This window comes from Hyalella azteca, unplaced genomic scaffold, assembly GCF_000764305.2.
Source record: "Hyalella azteca isolate HAZT.00-mixed unplaced genomic scaffold, Hazt_2.0.2 contig5890, whole genome shotgun sequence".
Taxonomy (NCBI): domain Eukaryota; kingdom Metazoa; phylum Arthropoda; class Malacostraca; order Amphipoda; family Hyalellidae; genus Hyalella; species Hyalella azteca.
This window is the reverse complement of record NW_025936068.1, coordinates 31,326-56,429: the sequence shown is the minus strand read 5'-3', so window position 1 is coordinate 56,429 and position 25,104 is coordinate 31,326. Positions and strand designations below refer to the sequence as shown.

General features: G+C 37.6%; 1 protein-coding gene across 2 annotated transcripts in view; it reads right to left on the bottom strand.

The window, feature by feature from the left end:
- LOC108676354 overlaps nt 1–25,104 on the bottom strand; it is a 79,481-nt gene that overhangs the window by 36,421 nt on the left and 17,956 nt on the right. For both annotated transcript variants that reach the window (XM_018164420.2, XM_047880674.1), the window contains one exon: nt 15,855–16,091. In XM_018164420.2, coding sequence (XP_018019909.1) covers nt 15,855–16,091 — 237 coding nt within the window. The remainder of the gene's footprint in view (nt 1–15,854; nt 16,092–25,104) is intronic.

Below are 25,104 nucleotides of genomic sequence, written 5' to 3'. Positions count from 1 at the left end.
GAATTGAAATAGATATTTTTGCGTCAAATTAAAATTTGTTGTAGAAGGAGAATTATACGAAATGCAAACTTAAAATGACTGTGTCCTTTGAAGTGCTAATGACTTATTTTCTATGTTTAAATTTACGTTGAAGAACTTGTGGATAATGTGATATAAAAATCCAATATCCCATTATTATATTTGCTGTAAAATTGTACTGAAAAATTTAAATGTGTGAAGCACTTGGGAATTGCTTCAATAACTTGTAACGAAATTTATGAAGCGCATGCTCTCCACAGCTATTATCCATCTGTACGAAAAAACTAAGGTTGTATTGGTGAAAAGTAAATAAAATACTGGTATCAGATACCATAGACTTTGTTATCCTAAAAAGGTGCAAATATAAACTTTTCAATTTTGCTTGGAACTAAGCCCCCAGATATATACTTTTGACCCTGTTTAATTGTAATGTACTGAAAAGTTTAAATGAAGTGATGCGAATTCTGTAAAATCAGCGCAATTGCACTTCATGAGTCTCAGTGCTAGTAGAGTCGCATGGAAGTCGGTTGGCAGCGTGAGTAATAGCAATAATTTTACGGTTGATAAAGAAATGTGCGCTGGAATTCCTAGCCATTACAGGATTAACTTTTTGTTTGAATGTATAGTTTGTGCAAAATAAACTAGTATCAACACGTTGCAAAAAACGTTTGGAATCCCAATTATGGACCGATGATTTTCATGATCATCAAACAGCAACAACGTTGATAGTTTACGAAAAAATGCAAAACCATTAAACCAAGATCTAAAATTAAACTTTATACAGATGAAATTTCAGCCGTTCGAAGGAACACTGAATATCAATCACAAGATCGGACCACACCACACACGAAAACTGTACAGCCATCCGCATGTCGGAGGAACACTGAACACTAAGCACAAGATCGGACCACACCACACACGACAACTGTACAGCCATCCGCATGTCGAAGGAACACTGAACACAAAACACAAGATCGGACCACACCACACACGACATGAACACAAAACACAAGATCGGACTACACCACACACGACAGCCGTACAGCCATCCGCATGTCGAAGGAATTCTGAACACAAAACACAAGATCGGACCACACCACACACGACAACTGTACAGCCATCCGCATGTCGAAGGAACACTGAACACTAAACACAAGATCGGACCACACCACACACGACAGCCGTACAGCCATCCGCATGTCGAAGGAACACTGAACATCAAACACAAGCCAGGACCACAAAAGAAGATGCAATGGTCGTACAGTTGAGCGGACAGACAGACAATTCCCTCCAGACCAAGACCCGGCAATCTCACGTCGCATTTAATAAGTTGGAAGTGCGTCATGTAAGACGCGGAATGGAACAGCGGCGACAGGCTGAAAATTGCGACAAAGACGGGTATTTTCAATGGACACTCAAAACCATGACAAAATGTTCCATTTGATTAGACGGATGAAAATTGTACGACAAGACTAACAAGCTTGAAGTTGCCATGCATGCAATTTCTCAAATGTGATTCTATTCTTGATTTGACTTTCTCAGATCATTTGTTTTTCTAATGGCATCGTAAATTTTGGATTACCATGATGATAATCCACACCGATCGGTGTTTTTCATCAAAAAATGCATTTTTATTCCAAAATAAGTAAATTTTACATTTTTTTTCGAGGATACAGGAATTGAAGCATGTACGGGAACCTGACTGCACCGCTTAAGCTAGTGCAAAAAGTTTCGCTTCGTCGGAAAAGTTTCCTGGAAGATCTATGGAGAGCGATGCGCTTGCCTTGAAGAAATTCTGACCGGCTGGTGAAGATTGCGCAGTGTGGAGTTGAGGTTAACATCACAATTTTGCCTTGCTGAGAATTAGTTGCATGTTGAAACTGATTTTATTTGTTGCAAAAAAATTTCTTTATAATTTGGTGCGTGTTGCTAAATACTTTTCTATCATTATTGTTGTAAATAGTGATATTCAATATTAAACATAACAAAAAAGTAACGAAAGAAATAAGGAGAACTGATGGATGATTTTCTCAACTTAAAGTACGAAATTTATTATATAAATTTATATTTATAATTTATCTAAATATAAATCAGTTATATAATAATAATAATAATTATATAATATAATAAGACTGATATAATTATATAAATTTATATCAGTCAACTCTATAATTGTTTAAATTTTACAAATATTTTTCAATTAAATTTGTATAAACCGACATCTAAGGATTTTATATGAATAAAATATAGAGGAATGTGTCAGAATCGATTAAATCGATGTCAGAAACACTAGCAGTCTAAGTATGAGTGGCCATTCTAATGACAGCCAGACTATGATTTCACACAAGTGGATTACAGTATATAAAGCGTGTAGCTCAAGCTATTTTTCTATTAATACATTTATGAAAACCCTTTTAATTCAAACAAAACAACCTTCTGCTCAGCATTTTACATCAATATTATCTCAATAAACTGTACAGTATCGAATAAACCTGCCACTTACATATGAGTATCACAAATATGTCTGGTGCCACATAACAACAATGTCATAATAAAATCGTAATAATTTCTGTAATAATTGAAAAGGTACAGAACATTACATGGGCTACTTGACATCATTTACAGAGCTAAACCAAACTAACTGATGAACGTATATACGATGTCACAATTAGTTGAATGATGAGCTTATGATGTGAAAATTAGTTGCCCGCTGGACACACGTCGCAGTATATGGTGCAGGGTGTCCACTACTTCGTATGTGTCAGTTGACCGCTGGACACACGTCGCAGTATATGGTGCAGGGTGTCCACTACTTCGCATGTGTCAGTTGACCGCTGGACACACGTCGCAGTATATGGTGCAGGGTGTCCACTACTTCGCATGTGTCAGTTGACCGCTGGACACACGACGCAGTATTTGGTGCAGGATGTCCACTACTTCGTATGTGTCAGTTGACCGCTGGACACACGACGCAGTATTTGGTGCCAGCAGCAGGGCGGTAACTGCTCACCAACACGCTTGTGCTGTGCATTGCGGTCACTGGACCGCATGCCGCCCTCAATACCGCAGAGTCTGTGTCGGTCAACTTATTCTTTGTTTAGCATAGAAATGATTCTTCATATACTTTCAGGGAACTTATTCGTTCCTCAGACGACAGATGATACTTTGGTAGATCATTACGGTATCACAAATGCGTTTATCGCATAGTAGTTCTCGCTATTATATTGTGTTTTTTTTACAATTAGCAGCTCTTTGCGTTTGTTATGAGCTTGCCGCTCGAGCCCTGCGAAGCTCGATTCTAGTGCCATACGGCAGTGAAAAAAAAATAATATTCACCGAAACAATCACTGCAGCAATCAAAAAATCAGAGAGCATCTAAATTGGCTAATCTGTTGCAACCGAGTCAAATTTGCGTGATGAAAATTACGCAAAATATGACACAGTTTATAGTGTTGATTAAACAAGCGTCACTTTTATCCTGAGAACGTAGATGACAGTGGTTGCGGTTTTAGTTCTTTGTCGTGACCTCTTATTTATTCTTATACTCATCTCTAAAATCTATTTTCTTTCCCTAAAAAAGTGGGCTAAACTGTAAAAAGGCTTAAAAATTCATGTAATGGCAATTCACGAAATTCCTTATCCATATAATTGATCCTTATCAATTCACGGCAAATCACGAAATTATCCTGAAAATCGCATGCTTTGTGATATGCACTTCATGTCCCCAAATTATTAATACTTCCTACATGAAATATAATCAATAATTCAGAGCCATCGCATGTCTCAGGAAGAGGCTGCCATTGCGAACATTAAAAAAGTGAATGTATCATATTATCCAGATAGGAAAAAATCCATGGGAAAAAATGAAACGCACCTTCTTACCCACAGCACGAAACAGATAGCGGATGAGTGGCTCTTTTGCCGGGCTAAACAGGGTCAGGTTGACCCATACATGGACAAAAAAGACATCAGCACTTAGCCAAAGTCTCACTCATTTTTCTGAGTGCACGAACGGGGCTCACGAGGAAGAAATAATTTGTTTTATTGAGCCAGGCTGGCTAATCTTTTAACTAGGCTGGCTTTAGGGGGCATCGTAAAAGCAAGATTATGAACGAATTATGGTCTGCATAATGCAGGGTAATTAGGAACATGGTTCTGTACTTTGCTGTGTAAGGAAATTCTGAGAAGGCAGCAGCAGTAGCCGAGAAAATAATGTGCAATGGATTAATTGTAAATTTATTCTAACATTGGACAGATATTCTAGGGTAATAGATCGAAAGTATGAATGACTCTCGCCATTCTTTGTAAATGAAACAGGTTATTTTTTTCATTAAGTGCAATATTCTTTATAGTTCGCTATCTTATATGATCATCTCTATGCAGGACACTCGTGTCATCGATTACATTTAGTAAAAAAATGTATAAGTCAAGTGAGAATAGCAAGCGTGAATAAACGATGATTAATTCTTTGGAATACAGACATATAAGCGAACTGTACAGTCGAGTGAAGGCGTCCAGCGTCAGAATACTGAACGCTTTAAAAATTCCGGATCAAAGCGGCTTACATGCAAAGCTCCAGCTGAGACCAAGCCCGAAACTCCATATCACATGAACAAGCCCTAAATTCAAAACTACTTGCGAAAGCCCGAAACTCAGTCCCACTTGTGAAAGCCCGAAACTCAGTTCCACTTGTTCGAGCCCGGAACTCAGTGCCAATTGTTCAAGCCTGAAACACAGTGCTACTTGCTCAAGCCCGAACCTCAGTTCCACTTGTGAGAGCCCGAAACTCAATGTCACTTGCATACAAAATTCGCAATCCCTATGAAAATTGAAGTGGGAAGCTATCAGAACTGCTTTGCCAGTGTAGAATATCATCAACAAATAATACATATCATAAATTTGTTCATTCTCTCAGGCCAAGGAAGAGGATGTAATTCATAAATGAAATAAAAGAAGCGTGGACATCCCGATTGATCTAATAAACGAATGCTGATCGACGGAAGGTATCCCTTTCAGAAAGCGTTTATTCTAAACTTCAAAGTAGATGGTTTAATTTTCGTGGTCATTTTAACAAGCTACTGGAAATTTGTACACATGTTTTTGCTGCTTAGTGCAAACGCCGTTTGCTTTTTATGTTTTGCTAGTTTTGTACCAGCAATACACGAATTGTGTTTTGAGTATTCAGAAAAATTAAGCTCAGGAATGATTAATGAAGATGCTGAGTGAGATATCATGAACAATAATTCCTTTTTTCGGTCGGGTTTTACAGTTAACAAAATTGTCTTAAGCGTGAACTTCGTGTTTTGTTCTCGATCAAAGCCAGTAATAATAATTTATTTCGTAATATTTTTAGTATCATTATTAAGACAACATGATTATAATAATGTTTTTAAACGCAGAAGGCTTGGAAGTTGCACTTGAATCTGATGTAAATTGAACGTAGCCTCATCTGAGAAAAATGAAGAGACTTTGTCCACATAACCATGCACTTCTTGGCCATCTGTGGGCCATCCATATCCCCAATTTTTCTGGGCTGAAGCGTGTATCAGTGCTACGTGCAAAAAATGTATCACTATTTGGACGACCTGTGGCACTATTAGGACAACCTATTTCACTATTTGGACATCCTGACCCACTAATATTTGTGAGTGTGGCCGCCGAAGGCGATTACTTCTTCACAGATCGCGTGATCTGCAGACGAGGGCCCTGAGAACTGAGCGATTGACCGGCAACTCGATACTCACAGAAATAAACTAGTCTTCGTCCCAATATCAATGCACTTTTTACCTTTATGTGGGTCGCCCTGACCAGTTTTGAAAGGCAAAATGGTGTGCCATTGCTGCTAGCAGAAGGTGTTTCACTATTTGGACAATATGGTACATTTATTTTGTAAAGAGCCGCGGCCGAAGACACGTGCCAGCTATCTGATCTCATCAGTAATTTTATCAGGGAGAAAACGTTGAAAAAATTAAAGACAGAATTAAATAATAGCGATATAGAAGCAGAAATAATTTAACCAATGTCATCATTAAAAACTGAACCTATGGAGCATATTGAATATGTGTAGTTTATGTAATGTTCTAGTATATGAATACCAAATGAACATCAAGTAAACAAAAATATAATTAGGATCAAGTAGTGTGGAAATTTATATTTTTGCATCAATCCTGACCTGCGATGTGTGAAATTTTGCAATGGCAAATTAATGAGAAGTTATTACTTGTCGTGGTTGACAGAAGGCAAGGTCACAAAAAGCATGGTTAAATTATTATTAACCAAGTGTATCAGCCTATGCTAAGTATTCAGAGTCCTTAATATAAAATAATATTAGGTTAACCGTTGGCCGCCTTAAAATTTTATATAATTTTGGAGAGAGCAATCTTCTCGGTCTGAAATAGGACCGCTATAAAAAAAAGCCAAGAGTTCCGTGCTGTGATGACAGCTCGGGCCAAACTACGTCTGCTCGCCAAGAAAAAGGAAATTAAATATTCGCTTTTGGAATATTAGTTGTAGAGGCTTGACCTTAAATTAGGCTGACATATTTACGTTAAAAATTATATAAAACTTTATACCTCTTTGCTATTTCCAAAAGGAGACAAGGCAAATTTAGGTTTAAAATGTTCACGCTAAAAAATAACATAGTAATAAAAATGTCATCCATGTAATTTCATAAATGTGGCAGGATTTCTAAATTAATTAGGATCCCAAACCATAAACTTCAAACTATTGAAAGAAGGTGAAAAAGTGCGTTTAAAAAATCGATCATCCTGTGCATCCCACAGAACCCGTTACCCCTCCTTTATGGAGGCCAAACATTGGTAGCTTATCGGGAGGAGGCTGGGCAGAAGCCTTCCTCTGTGTCATTACGATGAAATTTATTCGTCATAAAACTTCGTCATGAAGCTTTCCTGGAAGCAATTCCAGGAAATTTCCCTGGAAGCAATTCCTTTTTCATGAATCAATTCATTTATAAGTCAAGAGCGATCAAATGAAATAATTTCTTGATAATTGTTAATACTGACAGGCAAAATAAAAAGTGAGGCACTCTCGTCCAAAACATGCACTGGTAGGTAAAAAGTATTATCCGAAATGAAACAGGAAAATATTTTTGAAAACAAAAAAGGTAAATATTTTCGAAAATGAAACAGGATACGTCCAAAAAAATAGCAAGAACATACTTCCGAAAATGAAGCAAAGAAATATTTTCGAACATGAAACAAGAAAACATTGCCGGAATTGAAACAGGAACACGTTTTTTAAAATGAAGCATGAAAATATTTCTAGAAATGAAACATGAAAATATTGTTAAAGATTTAGCAGAAAAATACTTTCGAATATGAACCAGGAATTTGTGAATATCGTAATTTCAAATCCTCGTAACATTGTACCTCCTCAAGATAAATCTCAGATCCCGATTCCAAATTACGCTTCAGCGATTTCTGTTCACTTCGTAGATGATCCGATCATACCTTATTTTTTCGGCCGTAAGACTAAAAAAATTTATCTAAAATGAATTTTCCGGCAAATGTAATAATTTTTCCGGCTGTCTGCATGGACGCTGAATCTAAATATCAAATCACACGCGTCGGATTCGATTTCATTCAAAAATATAAAAGGTTTAAAATCGAGTCGAGTGTTCCAGAAAGCTTTTGGCTTGGAGAACACAATTTTACAAAACAAAATTTTACAAAATTTTTTGCGATCCAAGACAACATTAAAAACAGCTCAAATATTTCAATGTAAATGTACCCAAGAACCTCTAGTTTATTGATATAAATCACTGGCATGCCACTAATGTTTAAATGGAAAATTATTCCAGGATTTAATGCCGCGAAAAAGAAGTAATTAGTCTATGGATAACAATGGAACCTTTGTATAGTTATTTTTACATAATTATCAATGTGTCAAGCAGTAAATTGTAAAATGCCTCAGCAGCCAACACAAAATTTTATCGTGTAAAACATTCATCTAAATTTTTATTTATTGTCGTGTAAACTTTATTGCGTTAGATTCTGAAAAATTATCGTGCAAATCATTAAAATACTTCAGATTTGAAATTTGGAAATTCCATAGAGTTTTGTTATTTCCGGAAAATTCAGTGCCGCATTTTTTTCGTTTTTTTACAATTTGTATTTATGCTAGAGACATGTATAACTAAAAATGTTGATAATTATGAAGTTCTTATTCTAAAATTGGTCAATGACATGCATAAGTTGTGCGCAAAAGACAAACCGCAGCAGCACTAGCAGACAGGCATGCATGTAGAGTGCGCGGAGCATGCAGGTTCGTCGTGGAAATGCTGCGTGTGACAGATCGATGCTAAACTGCCGCACTGCCCTGCCTGATAGTGAGCTGCACCACGCAGTGCTGCACAGCATTGACACTCAGGCATGCGGTGCTGCACAGCATTGACACTCAGGCATGCGGTGCTGCACAGCATTGACACTCAGGCAAGCGGTGCTGCACAGCATTGACACTCAGGCAAGCGGTGCTGCACAGCATTGACACTCATGCACGCGGTTTAGCACTGCATCGACTTCAATCAACATTGCTTCATAGAGCAACACCGGTTCTTACTGCAACACAATTCTTTGCAGTAACACTAGCTATTGCTGTAACTCTGGTTCTTGTGGCCTCACTGGTTCTTACCGCTACACTGGTTTTTGTAACACCAGTTCTTACTGCGACACTGGTTCTGGCTGCAACTCCGGTTCTAACTGCAACACCGGTCCTTTCTGCAACACGGTTCTCACTGCAGCATTGGTTCTGGCACTATAACTCCTGATTCTTAAGGCCACATTGGTTCTACATTGTATGTTACCACCACTGCGGTCTACATCTCGTCCAACTGTTCATCCTGACCAAACTTCTGCCACTTACCACTTCTGGTGCAGGGAACTCTACCGCAGCTGTGCAGCAGCATTACTGCTTTAATGCTTGTTTGAGTTGGTGAGTTATTTAAACTTTTACCAGATTGAGCACCACTTTCGCTGCAACGGTGCTCTCATGCAACACACAATACTCTTGATGCGAGGTAGTTTTACTGCTTCTATGCTTGTTTTATTTGGTGAGTTATTTAAACTTTAACCAGTCTTAACCACCACTTTCCTTACAACGGTGTTTCTAACACAACCCAAGTCCTGATGCTCATGTGAGTAAGTCGCTTGTTTTCAAGAGTAAGTAATGAACCGTCACATAATTTCAGATATCAGATAGAGTGAAGGGCTATTGTCTGTTCATGTTTTATGCAAACTGACAAGAACGCAATTTTCCTCCCATTCGATGCAGCTTCAGTTTCTGCTGTGCATTCCAGTTTTTGCAGAGCGTATAATTTTAACACGGGCAGCGTTGCAAGGTGCATAGAGCGTGCCAAAGACCCAGGGCTCAAGTTCACTTGAATAGGAGAGCCTATTCAAGGATCCCTATACCCCTCAGTGGACGTGAATAATGGCTTGCAATTCTCTATTCTACATCACCAGACGCGTTACTCATGACATCAATAAGACGAAACATTATCGCACTTGCGAAGCTGAACATTGCTGCATGTGTGAAGTTGGCAAATTTTAAATTCACAATTAAATTAATTCATGTCTGCAAATAACGTAATCAAAATAGTCAAATAAAAACTATGCTTATTGAAGGGTGTCGATGATAATGGCGTCATGTGTACGAGAAAATCGGTTGCATGATACGTATTGCTCACCCCACTATTAATTTTTCTCTCACCCAAGAGCAAAATTAACGTCTTAAGTGGCTACCAATGAGAAATTTAAACCGAAGCTGCCCCCTGCACTTCAGTCTAACGCATTCGTTTGGACAAGAAGACAGGCGCCATCGACGATATTGTGCGGCAGAGGGATCGGAGGGTGCAAGCCTTGTTGCTCCGCAAGGAAAAAACTTCCAACGTATTTATTATGAATTCCATACGCAATATTTAGTTTTTTGGCGATACGCATGAAGCTGCGAAAGTTATTTCGCCCAAGCTCTTAAAATGAGTTACGTTTTAGCGCCAATTAGAGTATAAAAAAACTTAGACTGTTTGGGACATTTTGCCCTTATAGTATCGTCTGACAAATTCCATCGAGTTTATATTTTAGAGATTTGCGACTGGTAATGCCACTACAGGGTTTCAACATGTGAACTCACACTATGTCGTTGGGACGGTAGAAATTTGCATTAACTTGTCAAAAATTATTCATGGTGTATACGATCAACAAAATTGGAAGACCGCGAGTAAAGTTTGTTGACTTTTTAACAGCTGCCAGCCGTTGAGCGAGCAGCTTCTGAATCCTATAACAAAAAAGTGGCATCCATGAAAAGCATTCGAAAAGTTTACAACTTCTGTGCCTGAATGATAAGGCGGACGAATGAATTATAAAACAATACTTTGGAAGAGTAAAGACTTCAGAGTTCTTATCCACTCTCACACGTTCTCAGTTAGGAACTAAAAAGCAAAAACTTGAGTGAGAGTATTCGAGTTTTCTCAGTATCCGAGTTTTCGGCAGCCGTGCATTCAAATTTCTGTAACTAATTAACTGAAAATTTGAGCTTATATTTCTCTCCACCTTTCAGACTTAGAATAAATTCCTACGCTATCATTGGTGCACTGAAATTTTGCAAAAACTTGGCATTCCTGACAACTGAGCTTTCGACCTTCGCCATCTGCATGGTGAGCTGCGATACAATATGAAAGGCAAGGGAGTTATGCAAGAGAACAAGGCAAGGGAGTAAAAGGAGGGAGTAAGGCAAAGAAAGGATCAAGGCAAAGGATCAAGGCAAGGGAGTAAAACGATGAAGCAAGGCAAAGGATCAAGGCAAAAAAGCGAGGCAAAGGAGTAAAACGATGAAGCAAGGCAAAAGAGCAGGGCAAAAGAGCAAGGCAAGNTTACCGTATTAAATTTAAATACACACTTGGTTGCTAGCTTCGTTTAATAGTGGTTGACGCCGTCTTAGATAAACATGAATATATCTGAACCAAGAAGCATCGTGATATGCTTTATGGCTCATGAAAAGAATTTATCAGCGTATTATTGCGTTACTCATCGCTTCCCATAATATGTCGCCTAAACATGTCGGCCGCCATGCATTAAATTTACTAACATAGCGCAGCACTACTCGGATGTTCCCGGAAGTTCCATCCAGAATACGATAAGTCATGCACATTCATTGGGATAATTATGACGGCACGGAGGCACTTTTCTATGCAGGATATTCGTGCCAGGTCAGCAAATTACACTCATAAATCGTGACCTCCAGCCTGCGTGGATCCTTTGAATAGAGTTCAGCCCACATGAGAGGAGGCCTATCACCGGCCTGCCACAAACCGCCGGAGATTGTTGTCCACGGCCTCCAGCGGTCTGGCTCGACTCCGGAATAATCTTCTCCCCAGAGATAAAGCGTTCACGCTACGTCACATTTCTGGGTATTGCGCGTGCTTCTCAATTGGTTTTTCCGTTAAGTTATTTTGTTTTTCGTTGAAATTTTTTTCGTTCCAATTAGTTGGTTTTTCGTTTCAGTTATTTGACTTTTAGTTCAAGTTATTTGGCTTTTAATTCGATTTATTTGGTTTTTCGTTCAAGTTAGTTTCGTTCAAGTTAGTTTAGTTATTTTTTTTTTCGTTTAAGTGAGTTAGTTTTTATTTCAAGTTAACTGCTTTTTTTCGTTCAGTTGTTGTTATATGTTCTCATCTCATTTGTGTTATTTATGGAACGTTTGTGGCTGTACTGCTGCTGTGAAGATTGATTCTATATTATGAATAATAACCGACGATAATAATATAAAGGGCAATAGCTAATAAAATTAGAATCAGTTAACCATAATCCAGCCATTATAGTAGTTATTACTTTAAGGTTAAACATCTCGGTGTTGACGGCGATGTTGAGTGATAGAACTACTGGAATCTGATTTACCATCCTTAGTAATAGGAAACTTAGTAATAGTGCAAGCCTAGATAAACACTAAAAATCCAAAAAAGGTATTCAATGTGGTTACAATAAAGCACAAAATACGTATCCGAAAACCAATAAGTTGAGGCAAATTAGTACCAATTGAAGCCGATTATGTACTTTAACTGTTAAACTCCCAATTAATGGTCTGCCTTCGCATTATTTGCCTTTACGTCTGATGATTCTGAGCGATGCAAGGCGCGTAATTATAACACATTATTCGCATTTTACGTCGTGTGGTTCTGAGCGATGCAAGGCGCGTAATTATAACACATTATTCGCATTTTACGTCGTGTGGTTCTGAGCTATGCAAGGTGTGTAATTTTAACGCACTAAGGTGACGTGTGTTCGTTGCCGAGCGACGATAAGTATACACACTGCGTCCACTTCCGGGTGCAGTATACCCAATAATAAATACGACGACGCAACTCACCAGCGTACTGAACCCTGTCAAAATATAAATTTAAGTGCCCAGCAAAGGCGTACACTGAATTGAATATTATTCTTTATCTCACGATAATTGCATCATTCTATTATCTCATGATCTATGTACAAATTCAAGATAATTAGCTGCTGCATTCTGAAATCAAATGAAAGCTTACACTACCAAATGAAGCTTGCGAATTATCGTATTTTTTAAATAAAAACATAACAATTGGACTGAAAAAGTTCTAGTAACTCATTTAAGAATTCAAATGAAACAGCCGGTAAAAGCACTTGAACCAAAAGGCCCGAGGACTGCGCTAACGCCCTCAGAATGCTTGCTATAAGCTCAGGCTAATCTTATCATCGGATCACTTGTGTCTCACCATCAACAATCCTGGCGATGATATCTAGTATTGCGATGAACGTCAATTTGGGTTGCATGTGTACATCTGGCTGCACTTTATTGGAGCCTGAATGGTGATTGGCTATGGCTTTACGACGTAGGGCGTACCTTAGAATGTGGGGCGTACTATCATAAATTTAAGGCGTACTATCATAAATTGTTACGACTTCGTTACTTCCACATCCAATGCTTTTTCAATATAAACCCGCCAATGACTGACAAGGAATCGGCCGCTACTTAGGCGGCTGTTTCAACTTAGCTGGTCAACGTCAAGTAACAAAAGATACGGCCGTTTTTTGAGAATATAATAAACTTTGCTGAAAAGATTCTACAAAAATTATTATAAATTATCACATTATAATCTTAGTGTTGGTATTCTCTTCCTAGAGACCAAAGAAGTTTTCCTTTATGTATCTCTGAGTTGTGATAAACCCCACTTGGTTATTCTATTCAACTGCCATGCTAAAGTTCTCATACTGCTGTCATCAGCACGCACGTCTGTTCTACCAGACACGCCCTGTGCCTGTAGCACGGCAACGCTCAAACACCATGCAAGCCAATTTACTTTTGTGTACCGAATGGCATTTAATTTTAATAGGTGTCAAATACACGCTATGTTATATTATTTATTGTTCAAGCTCCGTTCAGCAAAAGTTTCACTCTGAGTAGAGCAACGACATCCTGATCGAATGATCTCAAATAATTATTGCGATGAGTTCTGTAAATCGAAGCAACGCTGATCACTGGATAAAAGAAGATGACAAATGTTCTGTTTAAATAAATATGTTCAGTGTTAAACTAGAATTATTGAATCGTATATATGGTGTATCTAATCGAAACAGCAGTCCATGACTCAGACTGTAACGCCGGGAGCAGTGCGCGTGCCAACACCACAAAGTCTCGCTCTCAACTGGGGAGTCACATAAGTCTACGGATCTGACTCGCCCCATGGCACCACCTCGCGTACCTTGCGCGCCCTCTGGTTTGCAGTGCACCGCTCTCCTCGCCCTAACCCCTCCCTGTGAAGTGAACCGCCGTCAGGCAACGCCACGCAAATATTGATTGCTGAAGACAACAAGAGGAGTGTCAAAGGAAATAGCACGTAGTGTAAAATACTTAGATGGGATCGGATAGGCGAACTATACAAGCTCACGAGGCCGTTTCTTGCAATACCTGTCGACACGCTAACCCTAACTCTCCCTCTGAGTGAACTGCCGTCAAGCAACGCCACGCAATTATGGATTGCAGGAGACAACAAGAAAAGTGTCGATGGAAATAGCAGGAGTGTAAAATACTCTGATGGGATCGCCTTGGCGGACTAGACAAGCTCAAAGCAGTTTCTTGCAATACAAGACGAGACGCTCAATTACTTGGCACCTGTTGCGAAGCTTGACACTCTGCTCGAGTTCAAATGTAGTGCAACTATCAAGCACTAACATGATATTAGTACACGGAATAAAAATCTTATTTTAAAATTAATACCATAACGAATTAGAGCGAATTAAAATTATACTTAGATATATATTTCACTTGAAGCAATGAAGAAGTTTCTTCTAATGCCAGGTTTAATATTATTCAACGCAACTTCATCTTATTTAAATTCATGCACTAAGATACGCTAAGTAACCGGAAGTGTAACTATTATTGCCAGGCAAACCGAAACATCAGAGAGTTTTTAAGAGAATGAAAATTACCCAATTATTGTCTCTTATTCTGAAGACTCGTAACTCTCCGGTAGCAAATCCTGCACATGGATGATGTACTATATAGGCCCTGATAGATGCCTACAGGAGCATTAACTGCCATGCTTACTCGCCTGCGTCGGTGGGTGCAGCATCATTCTATCCTCTTTAATACATACGGTGACCTGACGCTCACACTTGCCTTGTTTCAGTGCAATAATCTCGCACCTTCCTGTGATCAACTCGTAAGAACCTATGACGACCGTGGTGTTAATTTGTCCCTGACTGTCTTAAATTGATAATACAAAGGGGTGACAAAGGTTTATGGCACCCCTTCTGCTATTGAAGTTTTTTCAAAGAATACTGCTCAACTAAACCGATCGTTGTACGTCATTATTGCCATACGCATTCAGAGTCCGTAGGAAATCCATGGATCTTCCACAGATCCATGAAAAATGAGCATGAAAATTACAATATCCCATATGATGCTACTTAAAAGTTATATTCTATTAACACGTGGAATTTCATATGATCTGGTGAGGAATTTCATGATCGCATCTTTATTTGGATGGACAGAAACATAAAGAATCTCGTCATTATAAGTAAAACACAGATTGCTATATGCTCTTCGAACACATGAGTGACTAGAACGAATTTAACAACTGGGAGAAATTGCTGGCTCTTGATAGATATGTTGTAAATTTTTAATTTATCAAGATCAGGACATTTACCCAGTTTAGGCCGTGGAGGGCTTTAACCTCGCTGGAAATGCTTGTATGATGAAGTCATGTCACGTTTGGAGGGGCTGCTTTGTGATTCATGATGCGAATCGACAGCTGGTGCCCTTTCGGAAAAGTGATTACTTTTTTCAATTCGGCTGCAATCGTACGTTTTGCTCTGTAACTTTGATTTAGGCCGTGTCCTGCTTCGAAGTTTCATCGTGTAGTGTCTCTAACTTGGGCCAAATTTCCAGTTTCTACACATGTAAGCCATCTTATATTTTTTAGCTTTGGACAGCTTTGTTTCATTGCTTTGTTTCAAATCTAGTTTATTACGAGGCGATGATTTTCAATATTTCAAACTCTGTACGTTTTTAACTGCATTCGGTGATGTTTTAAAACTCCCTTACATTTTTATTTAAAATATACATTCATTGAGAATAGTAGCAACGGCTTTCTATTGAGATAATTCGAGTTTCAAAAATCATATGCACATCTTAAGAGGCTTGTAAACATTACAAATTTGTTTATATTATATTTGTCTAGGTGGATGTCATCTAACTAGATGCTTAATACACCTAGCATCAACACTTACCATAACATCTACGTTCATACGTACAGTTACAAGTCTGACCAAAAGTAATTCGCTTTAAGTACTCACTAGTAGAGGGGCTGGCTGTGGTAGACAGCGTTGCTGACGAGGTCATAGCCACGTCAGCAGAATCTTCATCATCTGCCAGTATATCAGCATTAATGTTGGCAAAACTGTCATCGACCTCGGCGTCCATTTCTGTGTGGCGGTTGACATTCGCCGCGTCCAAGTCGAGCGGCTCGGCAGTTTTGGATCGCGGGAGTGCCGCTGCTGCTGCGGCCGCCCCGATGGGGCTCCCAGGCGCGCCTGTGATCAGAAAAAATAATATATAATAATAAGAATTTATAATACCCAACAGTACCCAATAATGACGGGTATTATATCCTAACTAACTCTAACGGCAGGTAATCTTACCGACCCTCTTGAACGCAGGTAGTCCTCGTGAACCTTGCAGCTGACCAATAACCTTATTGGCAACAGGAGAGCCGGAGTTTTTCAATAAGCTTTTGTCATTAGGTGGCTCGTAATAATGCTCCTAGATCTCAAGTTTCTGTTAATATATCAGCATCCTGTCTTTAATATTAATCCTAATCAGTGTACGGCTCCTCTGAACGAAAGTAAGATCAAACATTTTTGTTAATCACTGACTGCTGTGGCACTCTATTAACCCTGCTTGCTACAGCTCACTTTCATATTTAATATTCAAGAGGGTCTAAATTGTTAGATTTTGTGATTATTCAAGTTTTCACGATTAAAAAAAGTTTCAATTTCTTAAAACACAAATTTGTCGACCTTGACTTAAGTATGAGGTTAAAATAAAATTAAAAAATAAATTAATAAATAAATTTAAAAATAGATAAAATTATAAATAAATGTTAGGTTCAATAATTTATTAAAGAAAATCAAAATGATAGTACGCTGTCTTCTGGTATAATAAAGTCCTAATGACATAGAGAATTGGCTGCACAAAAAAAGTTAATGTGAAGAAAAATTCATGATTCGCATCGATCAAAAATACGATTGACACTATAAGAGACTCCGTAAGTTTAAACAAACTACTACTAAAATGACACGTCCTTTCGATGAGAAATATTAGAGTAGCCATTGAACTATCAGTTTGGGTGGCACTGAAATACAAATTTGTTGAGGAAAACCAGAACTGCAAAGCAACACGCACGAGCTTTGTGGGAATTCAGTTGATTTGAGTGACACGCCTAGCAACGAGCTCTTGACAACGAGAAAGCACTGCTAGCGCAGGAAAGTTTCACTCACAAAAATAAATGAGTCAACTTATCAAAATAGTGACATTTTTTCTTAACCATAGCACGAGCAAAGGGCGGACGTAGCACCGATGCGCCTTTTTTGCAGAAACCAAACTAGGTCAGGATGACCCATACAACAAAAAATATAACTCAGTACTCACTGCAGTGAGTAACAGAGAGAGCATTTTCTCGTGGACGAAAACTTGAGGTCACGGACGGACAGACGGACGGACAGACAGACAGACGGATATGGCGACCACAATAGTGCTTTTTTCATAAATGAGAAAATGCGCTAAAAAGTGCGTCGCTATTCGAACATAGCGACGAACTTTTTCGAACAACAACTCATTTCTCTGAATGTTGTCATTATAATGGAATGGGGCGTTCACTTCCAAGCAAAAGGCTTTAACAGCTTCAATAGCTCTTGAATTTCCAAAGACTATTGATGCAATGGTGATATCGAGGCATATATATGTTCCTCGTAAAAACCTTTGGTGAATAGCACCTGCCGGACTGAATAGCACTTCGTACAATAACTTTTAATATATGTCAGAAAGGAAATTCGCAGAAAGTTGCGACACTTGATTCATCACGAAGCTAATTAGCAGCTGAACGTGACCGACCGCTAGGACCGCTGATGCTATTGAAATAATTCAATAGCGGCTGAATATGTTTTCGCCAAATGAGTTACATCACGTCCGGTCTATGGATTGATCTTCAGATATCTCTTCTCATGGACTTTTTAGTTTAAAAGTCTTTATTTTTAACTACTTTTAGGTTTAACGATCTTTATTCTCAACCAATATCTACAGGATTAGCTGCTTGCAATGTTAGACGTGTTGGCTGTTTTTAATATCGTGTTACACAATTGAAAGCTTTCGCAGGATCTAGTTCCATGAACAAAAACTCTTTAAAATAATGACCTGAAAAATTATCACGTCCGGTCTATGGATTGATCTTCAGATATTTCTTCTCATGGACTTTTCAGTTTAAAAGTCTTTATTCTCAACTACTTTTAAGTTTAAAGATCTTTATTCTCAACAATATCTATTCGCAGGAATGGCTGCTTGCAATGTAAGATGTGTTTGCTGCTTCTAATACCATGTTACACACTTGAAAGCTTTCGCAGAATCTAGTTCCATGAACAAAAACTCGTTTAAAATAATGACCTGAAAAATTATATATCAAACGACAGTTGAATTTCGGAGGGGGTGTTTATATACAAGTTGAATTACGCCTCATGAATTAAGTCTCAGCAAATACTTGCATTCTGTGTTTAATTTTTTATCTTCAAGCAAACTCGATCTGTGCACTCCTTGACAAAATTTTGGATCGTATTTTGGGAAGATATCGCTATTTGGACCAAAAATGATCACATTTCTATTGTATGGTTTCTAAAAAAACGCGCTGACTGCAATTAACGCTGATGTCTATTGTGGTGTATTGACTTTTCTCTCGGAATTGCGTTGTCTCTAGAGCAAAAATTCTTTTTTGCCTAATTGCCTGGTAACAATGGGAACAATGCCTTCACAGACGTCGATGCGCATTCATCGAAAGTAAAGACGAACAAGACAGATGATATCATCACTAACAAGAGGCTTCACAAAAACCATCCTTGTTTCTTGCTGTTCGTTAGTGTAACTGTGTTAGATATTACATTACTCTTTTTACCTCGTATCTTATTATCTTCCGTTCCACACTAGAAGTTTCTCCATTTTTAACAAAAAATGATAATGAAGCTAGCAGAATTATCAAACCAGAAGTAATACCAGTTACAGTTCAGCAAATAACGAAGTCTGTTTATATTTCAGAGAAATCTTTATGGAAAAGAAGCGAGCTTTTTTAATTTGCGGAAAATAATGAGGTATTGCCCCAAGTAATTTAGAATTAGAACAAATATGTCTTCATAGCGCCTCTCATACAAATATTTTGTTGATTCATTTGTTATATTTATACCTTTATAATATAGAAATTGAACATCACTGAATTATATTTTTTGGCAAATTAAAGACTTTACTACAAAATAATTTAGAATAAGGGAATATTATAAAGCTCCGAAAAGCGGCGATGTCTCCACATTGTTTCTAATAATTTACACAGCCGATGTATTCGGAAGCAATATTTAAAATTAGGATTTCAGGAAATCGTGACAGACATGCTTATATGAAGCAAATAATTAAAAAAAATGATAAGGTCGCAGCATTTCTTCCAAATTAGTCCTTGCAGAGATACTACGCACGTGGCCAAAACTTATATTCAAAGAACACTGTACGTCTTGCAATTTGCAAGTAGTTTCTTTTTGGCGCTCCGTTAACATTTCTTCAACTCCATTATACTGAGTTTTAGGGACGACGAAAAGTAAAGACAAATTTATGGTCAATGGTCATTACTCAAGAGCTATGACAATCCATAGAGATTCAAGAGTGTAAGCAATTGAAATGCAATATACGACTAATAAATAACTTAAGGTGTCATATTCACAATAATGCATATAACTGAAAAAAATTGGAGTAATCTATTTCTCATGTGAAGAAGCGTGAAAATTGGACTCTTTTAGCGCATTTCTCGCGTAAAAAAAAAACAAATTGATATCGCATGCAAAAATCGGCCTTTCGCATATAAAAGCGTGAGAATTGGTCTCATTTAACGCATATTTTGCGTAAATAAGCGTGGGAATTGGTCTATTGGAGCTCCCTGAAAGTTTTTCCATCAAAAATGTGAGTCATAGAACAACATTTTCGAAGCGACAGCGTCTATACTCCGTAAATTTCTGAAAAAACATCGTTAGCCACTAAAGGAATTATTGATACTTTAGTCAAGTCACCACGGTAACTTAAAACGAGCAGCAACACAGCATGCGAATATTCGCGCATTTAGTCACATAGACATAGTACCTTATATTCTACATAACTTACGACTTAGATTTACAACTCGAGTAATACTGAGAACTTCTGAGGATGCCTCTCTTGATCGCCTGATAAGCATGCGGTCGAGGGCTGACATCGTCACGCAATGCAGACACGCACGTTATTAGGATTTCTTTCGTCATAATGATGACTCAGTTTCTCGCAACTTATTTCTTAATAAACGGTAAATATTATTTTAAAATTATATTAATTTTTACAATATTCAGGTACTGCTTAGCCAGAGTTAATTCAATCTCATGTCAACAAAATACATCAATTCCGAACACCAAAGCTTTGCAATAGCTTGCTTCAGTTGATATAAAATAAGTTTCCAAATAATTGGCATTACTCATAAAAATAAGTATCATTTCTTGCGTTCGCAATCCAGAAACATTTGAGAAAATTTTTCTGCACAATAAAATTGTGCGTAATAATATCATAAAATAGTTAAAGTTTCTCGCGAGTTATTTCTTAACAAACATTTAATATTATGTTACAATTATATTACTTTTTAGCGCATTTTCTCATTAATGGAAAAAATGCACTATTGTGCCCGCCATGTCCGTCTGTCTGTCTGTCTGTCTGTCTGTCCGTCCGTCTGTTTGTCTGTCTGTCCGTGACCTCAAGTTTTCATCGACGGGAAAATGCGCTCTCTGTCACTCACAGCAGTGAGTACTGAGTTATATTTTTATAATATTCTAGTACTGCATAGCCAGAGTTAATTGAATCTAGTGTCAACAAGAGACATCAATTCCGAACTCCAAAGCTTTGCACTAGCTTTCTTCAGTTGATACAAAATAGGTTTCCAAATAATTAGCATTGCTCATAAAAAAATAAGTATCATTTCTCGCGTTCACAGTGCAGAAACCTTCAAGAATATTTCTGCATAATAAAATTTTGCGTAATAATATTATCAAATAATACTGCAATTTCAACACATCACCTGTAAATAACCATACGATTTAGATTCATGGAATCAATATATAAGATATTCAGTCTCAATTCCCTAACCCGTATGGAGTATATTTCAATTCAATGACCCGTATGGAGTATAAATATTGACATCGGATAAAGTTCGTCAGGGCGCACGGCTTGAATGTTTAATTGCCGTGCCACGTCGCCATGACTGCGACGTGAAACACATGGCGTGAGGGCACTCAGTCGTGGCCAGCGTCACGAGCAAATAAAAAATCTGCTACTCGTTATATCAAAAATATGAAAGAGTTCAAACTCCCTTAGCCAATCATTTATGACTTTTTAAAGCGAAACCCACCAATCACAGACGGGAAACTGGCCGTAACGTATACTGTACGTGGGCCAGTATATGTAAGTAAGCGAAGTTTGAATATATAATCATTCGTCCAAAAATTGCATGAATATTTTATTGTATTGATGGTTGAAGAAGATCTTCGTTAGAAATTAGGATATTCACATTTCATTTCTAATCCGTAATTAATTGGTACATTATGGATTTATGCATGATTAGAAAGAACAAAATGCAACGCGTTTACTTACACGCTCCGTGTACTGTAAATATATGTACTGTTATTGATCCCGCGTAAATTATATATACCCACGCGCCTCAATAACAATGCAATCGATCAGGTACAAATTATTTCTACGCGCCTCACTTACATGGCAGTTAATAATGATTAATTATTAAAACATATTCCCGCGCGCCCGCATAACAAAGTTCGTACACTTGAATAAACTTGAAGCATAAATAAGCAAACTGGCATTATAAGACTAATGAACAAGTTGGCTATAGATGCATAAAGGGACAAATTGGCTTCATATTTATACTGGTACAAATGTCATTATATGTATAAAGAAACAAATAGCATTATATGCAGAAAGAAAATTGCCGAGAGAAATACAGAAAAAAAAATTATACAGAAATTCGCGACTGCCACTACGTTGCTTAGCAAGCAATACGCCGCGGCTCGATAGAGGGGCGTCGCGCCGGAGCCGCTTTGGTGCGTACGACAAGCTGGGTCAATGCGGCACTCGTTGCCCTGCAGCGCCAGACGTACAATGCTGTGCCACCAGCACTGAGGCAATATTTTTGTTCGTAAATATAAAATAAATTATGCAATAATTCCCAACTTATAATAGTTGAATGGGGAAATTTATATGGAATACAGAGCACAAGTAGGACGTTTATACTTCCGTATTGAGTATAATCCATTGGAACTAAAGAGTTTATAACGAACTAAATTTAAAGCTCAAGCTGGAATAATGTTATCACAATTTAGTTCTGCACAATTCAGCACGAAAATGAACCTGAGATATCCATGTTTTTCTCATCCTCCTTAAAATTTATATATGTTCTCAAATAATATGTCTGAGTTAAAGGACCCAGCGAAGGTCTTTCCCGTACAAAGCGCGCAGAAGAGAGAAAAAAAAGAGGGCATCTAAAAACGGGGCGTAAAAAAAGAGTACAGAACTTGGGTGCTTGAGTAAAATATAAAAAAGAGCTCCAGCTGATGGGACTATAAACTGCTGCATATAAAAGCATAACAAAGAAAACAGTATTTTATTTTTAAGGATATTTAGTGTTGAACAAGTTACCGTTAACTGATGAATTAGATCCCAGAAAAATCACACAACAGATCAAATTTTTAATTATGCTCCATGTCCGAAATAAATTTTAGTAAATATTTATACTCTCTCAACTCTAATACAAAAATAAAATCCATTACAATGCAAGCGTAAAGGATGGACGGTAAATAGAGTATATGCTTACAGACAATAATTTTAGCATGATATACACAGCATTGATGCTATAATGAACATTATAAGCTGAATGAAACGTTGCACAGAGGCTGCATGAAACATTTTGAATTAATGTGCTTTAAAACAGGCTATATCAAAGGTAGAAACAAGGACAAACGACAATATAAAAAATGAATAATAATAATAATAATGACGATGATAATAATAATAATAATACATCTGTACTAAATGCCGAGCAAAATATGTTCAAATAAAATTAAATAAATCGTGTTTAACTAATGCCAAGGAAAACATGTTCAATCTTAATAAAAAATCATTTTCAATTATTGTCAAGAAAAATATCTTAATGTTATTTATGCAAAATACGTCTAATTAATGCTGAAAAAAACATGTCCCATTGATGCATGTCCTAAACATGTCCCATTGACACAGCCATCGGTAATTTCGCCGTCCTAAAATATTGGTAAAAATTCCGGTCGCGTGCTATTTTTTATATGAATTCTGCCAATCAAAATTAAATGGTCTGTTTGTTCCAGTGATGAATCCATGAATTTATATTACATCCGGGCTTTACATGCAACCATCAATCAGCCACCTCAGGTTTCATTACTGGCTATAGAACTGACAGCGAACGTTCTGGTCCAAACTTCGCTTTAAGATCACAATTAAATGCAGCGTTGCTATTGGAATCTCGTGAAAGTTTTATTGCTTGGCGCGTTCAGGGAACGAAACTCACTGCAACTGAGTACATCGTGCTCGGTGCGTGCGGTAAATGATTCATGCATATTCAGAACGATTAGGCTACATTATAATAAACGCATTCAGATGACTTAACTGAATTTTTAATTTAGATAAAGTTATGCATCAACATCGTTGTTAAGTTTTTCTTTAACTAGACAGTAAAAAAAATCATCTTGATTTCGATTATTGCAGCATTACATTCTTTAAAATTATTGCGATGAGATCAAAGGTTGGAACAGAGTTTCAAATATGAGAAATTTATCCACAAGCTGGATTAAATATTCACAAATGGATCTACTTTGTTATAGTGTTTGTAGTTACTCGCAATCATCATTTATTAGTCACCATAATAATTATTTTCTAATAGTCTTGAGCCTTGTAGTGGTGACAATGCCAACCAAACACAAAATATGCAGACAAGACAAAATTGCTGACACATTTGGTGACTGACAACGTCAAAATTGCTGTTACATTTGGTGACTGACAACGTCAAAACTGCTGACACAACTGNATAAAAATAAATAACTGTTAGTTAATTAACTGTAGACTTAATTAACTCACAAATATTGTATCCATTTCGATCATTAGCTGATCATAGGAACTATGTTCTGACGTTTCCAACATGCCATTAATTGCACAGACGCAAGCTCATAAAAATCGATATTTTTATGCGAAATAAATTTAAAATCGATCTTCTACTGCAAAATAATCACCTTCACACTCGTTCCAAAAATAAAAGGGTCTTCATATTTTTTCCTGCTCAAAACAAGCTCTGCAAGTAAACTAATTAACCGGCGTGGCTGCCAATACTTTATTGGCTGTCAGTAATTTTTTTATTGGCAGTCTTATAAATAAATCAGCCTTTTCCGTGAATTGTGTGAGTCAAGATGACTCACATTGCCAAGTCGATGAAGCGTTGCTCTTTTAATGTGTTCATGCATCACGTTCTTACCAGGAATCATCCAGCCTTTCAAATAATGTGGGTAAAGTGGGCCTTTCATGTGGGTCAGGTCAGGTATATTATATATTATATTTATATGCGAGTCAGGAAGGCTTTCTGGAAAATCTTCACAATTACAAAGGCCTCCCTGAGTAATAAATACTCACCTCATGCTGCAGGTTTGTAATTTGTACAATGTATGCACGCAGAAATTCGGCCTATGTGTCCAATCTTGCTCACGAAGTTACGTACGAATAATTCCAACAGTCAGTTCGTACAGATAGTTCGTACAGACAGTTTGTACAGACAGTTCGTAAAGACAGTTCGCACAGACAAGTCGTACAGATAAGTCGTACAGACTAGTTGTACAGGCAAGTCGTACAGACAAGTCTTACAGACAAGTCGTACAGACAAGTCGTACAGACAGTTCGCAGAGACAAGTCGTACAGTCAGTTCGTATAGACAAGTCGTAGAGTCAGTTCGTATAAACTAGTCGTACAGACTAGTAGTACAGACTAGTCGTGCAGACAAGTCGTACAGACTAGTCGTACAGACTAGTCGTGCAGACAGTTCAGAACAACAGTTCGAACACCTTTTACTCATAGTACCAGAAGCAAATGGAATCAGAACGCAAAAAGATATGTTTCACGGAAACTTACCATTAATCCATAAATTGCACAGATAAAAATTTACACCGAATACATATTGGATTCTCCTATGCATATTGTAACAAT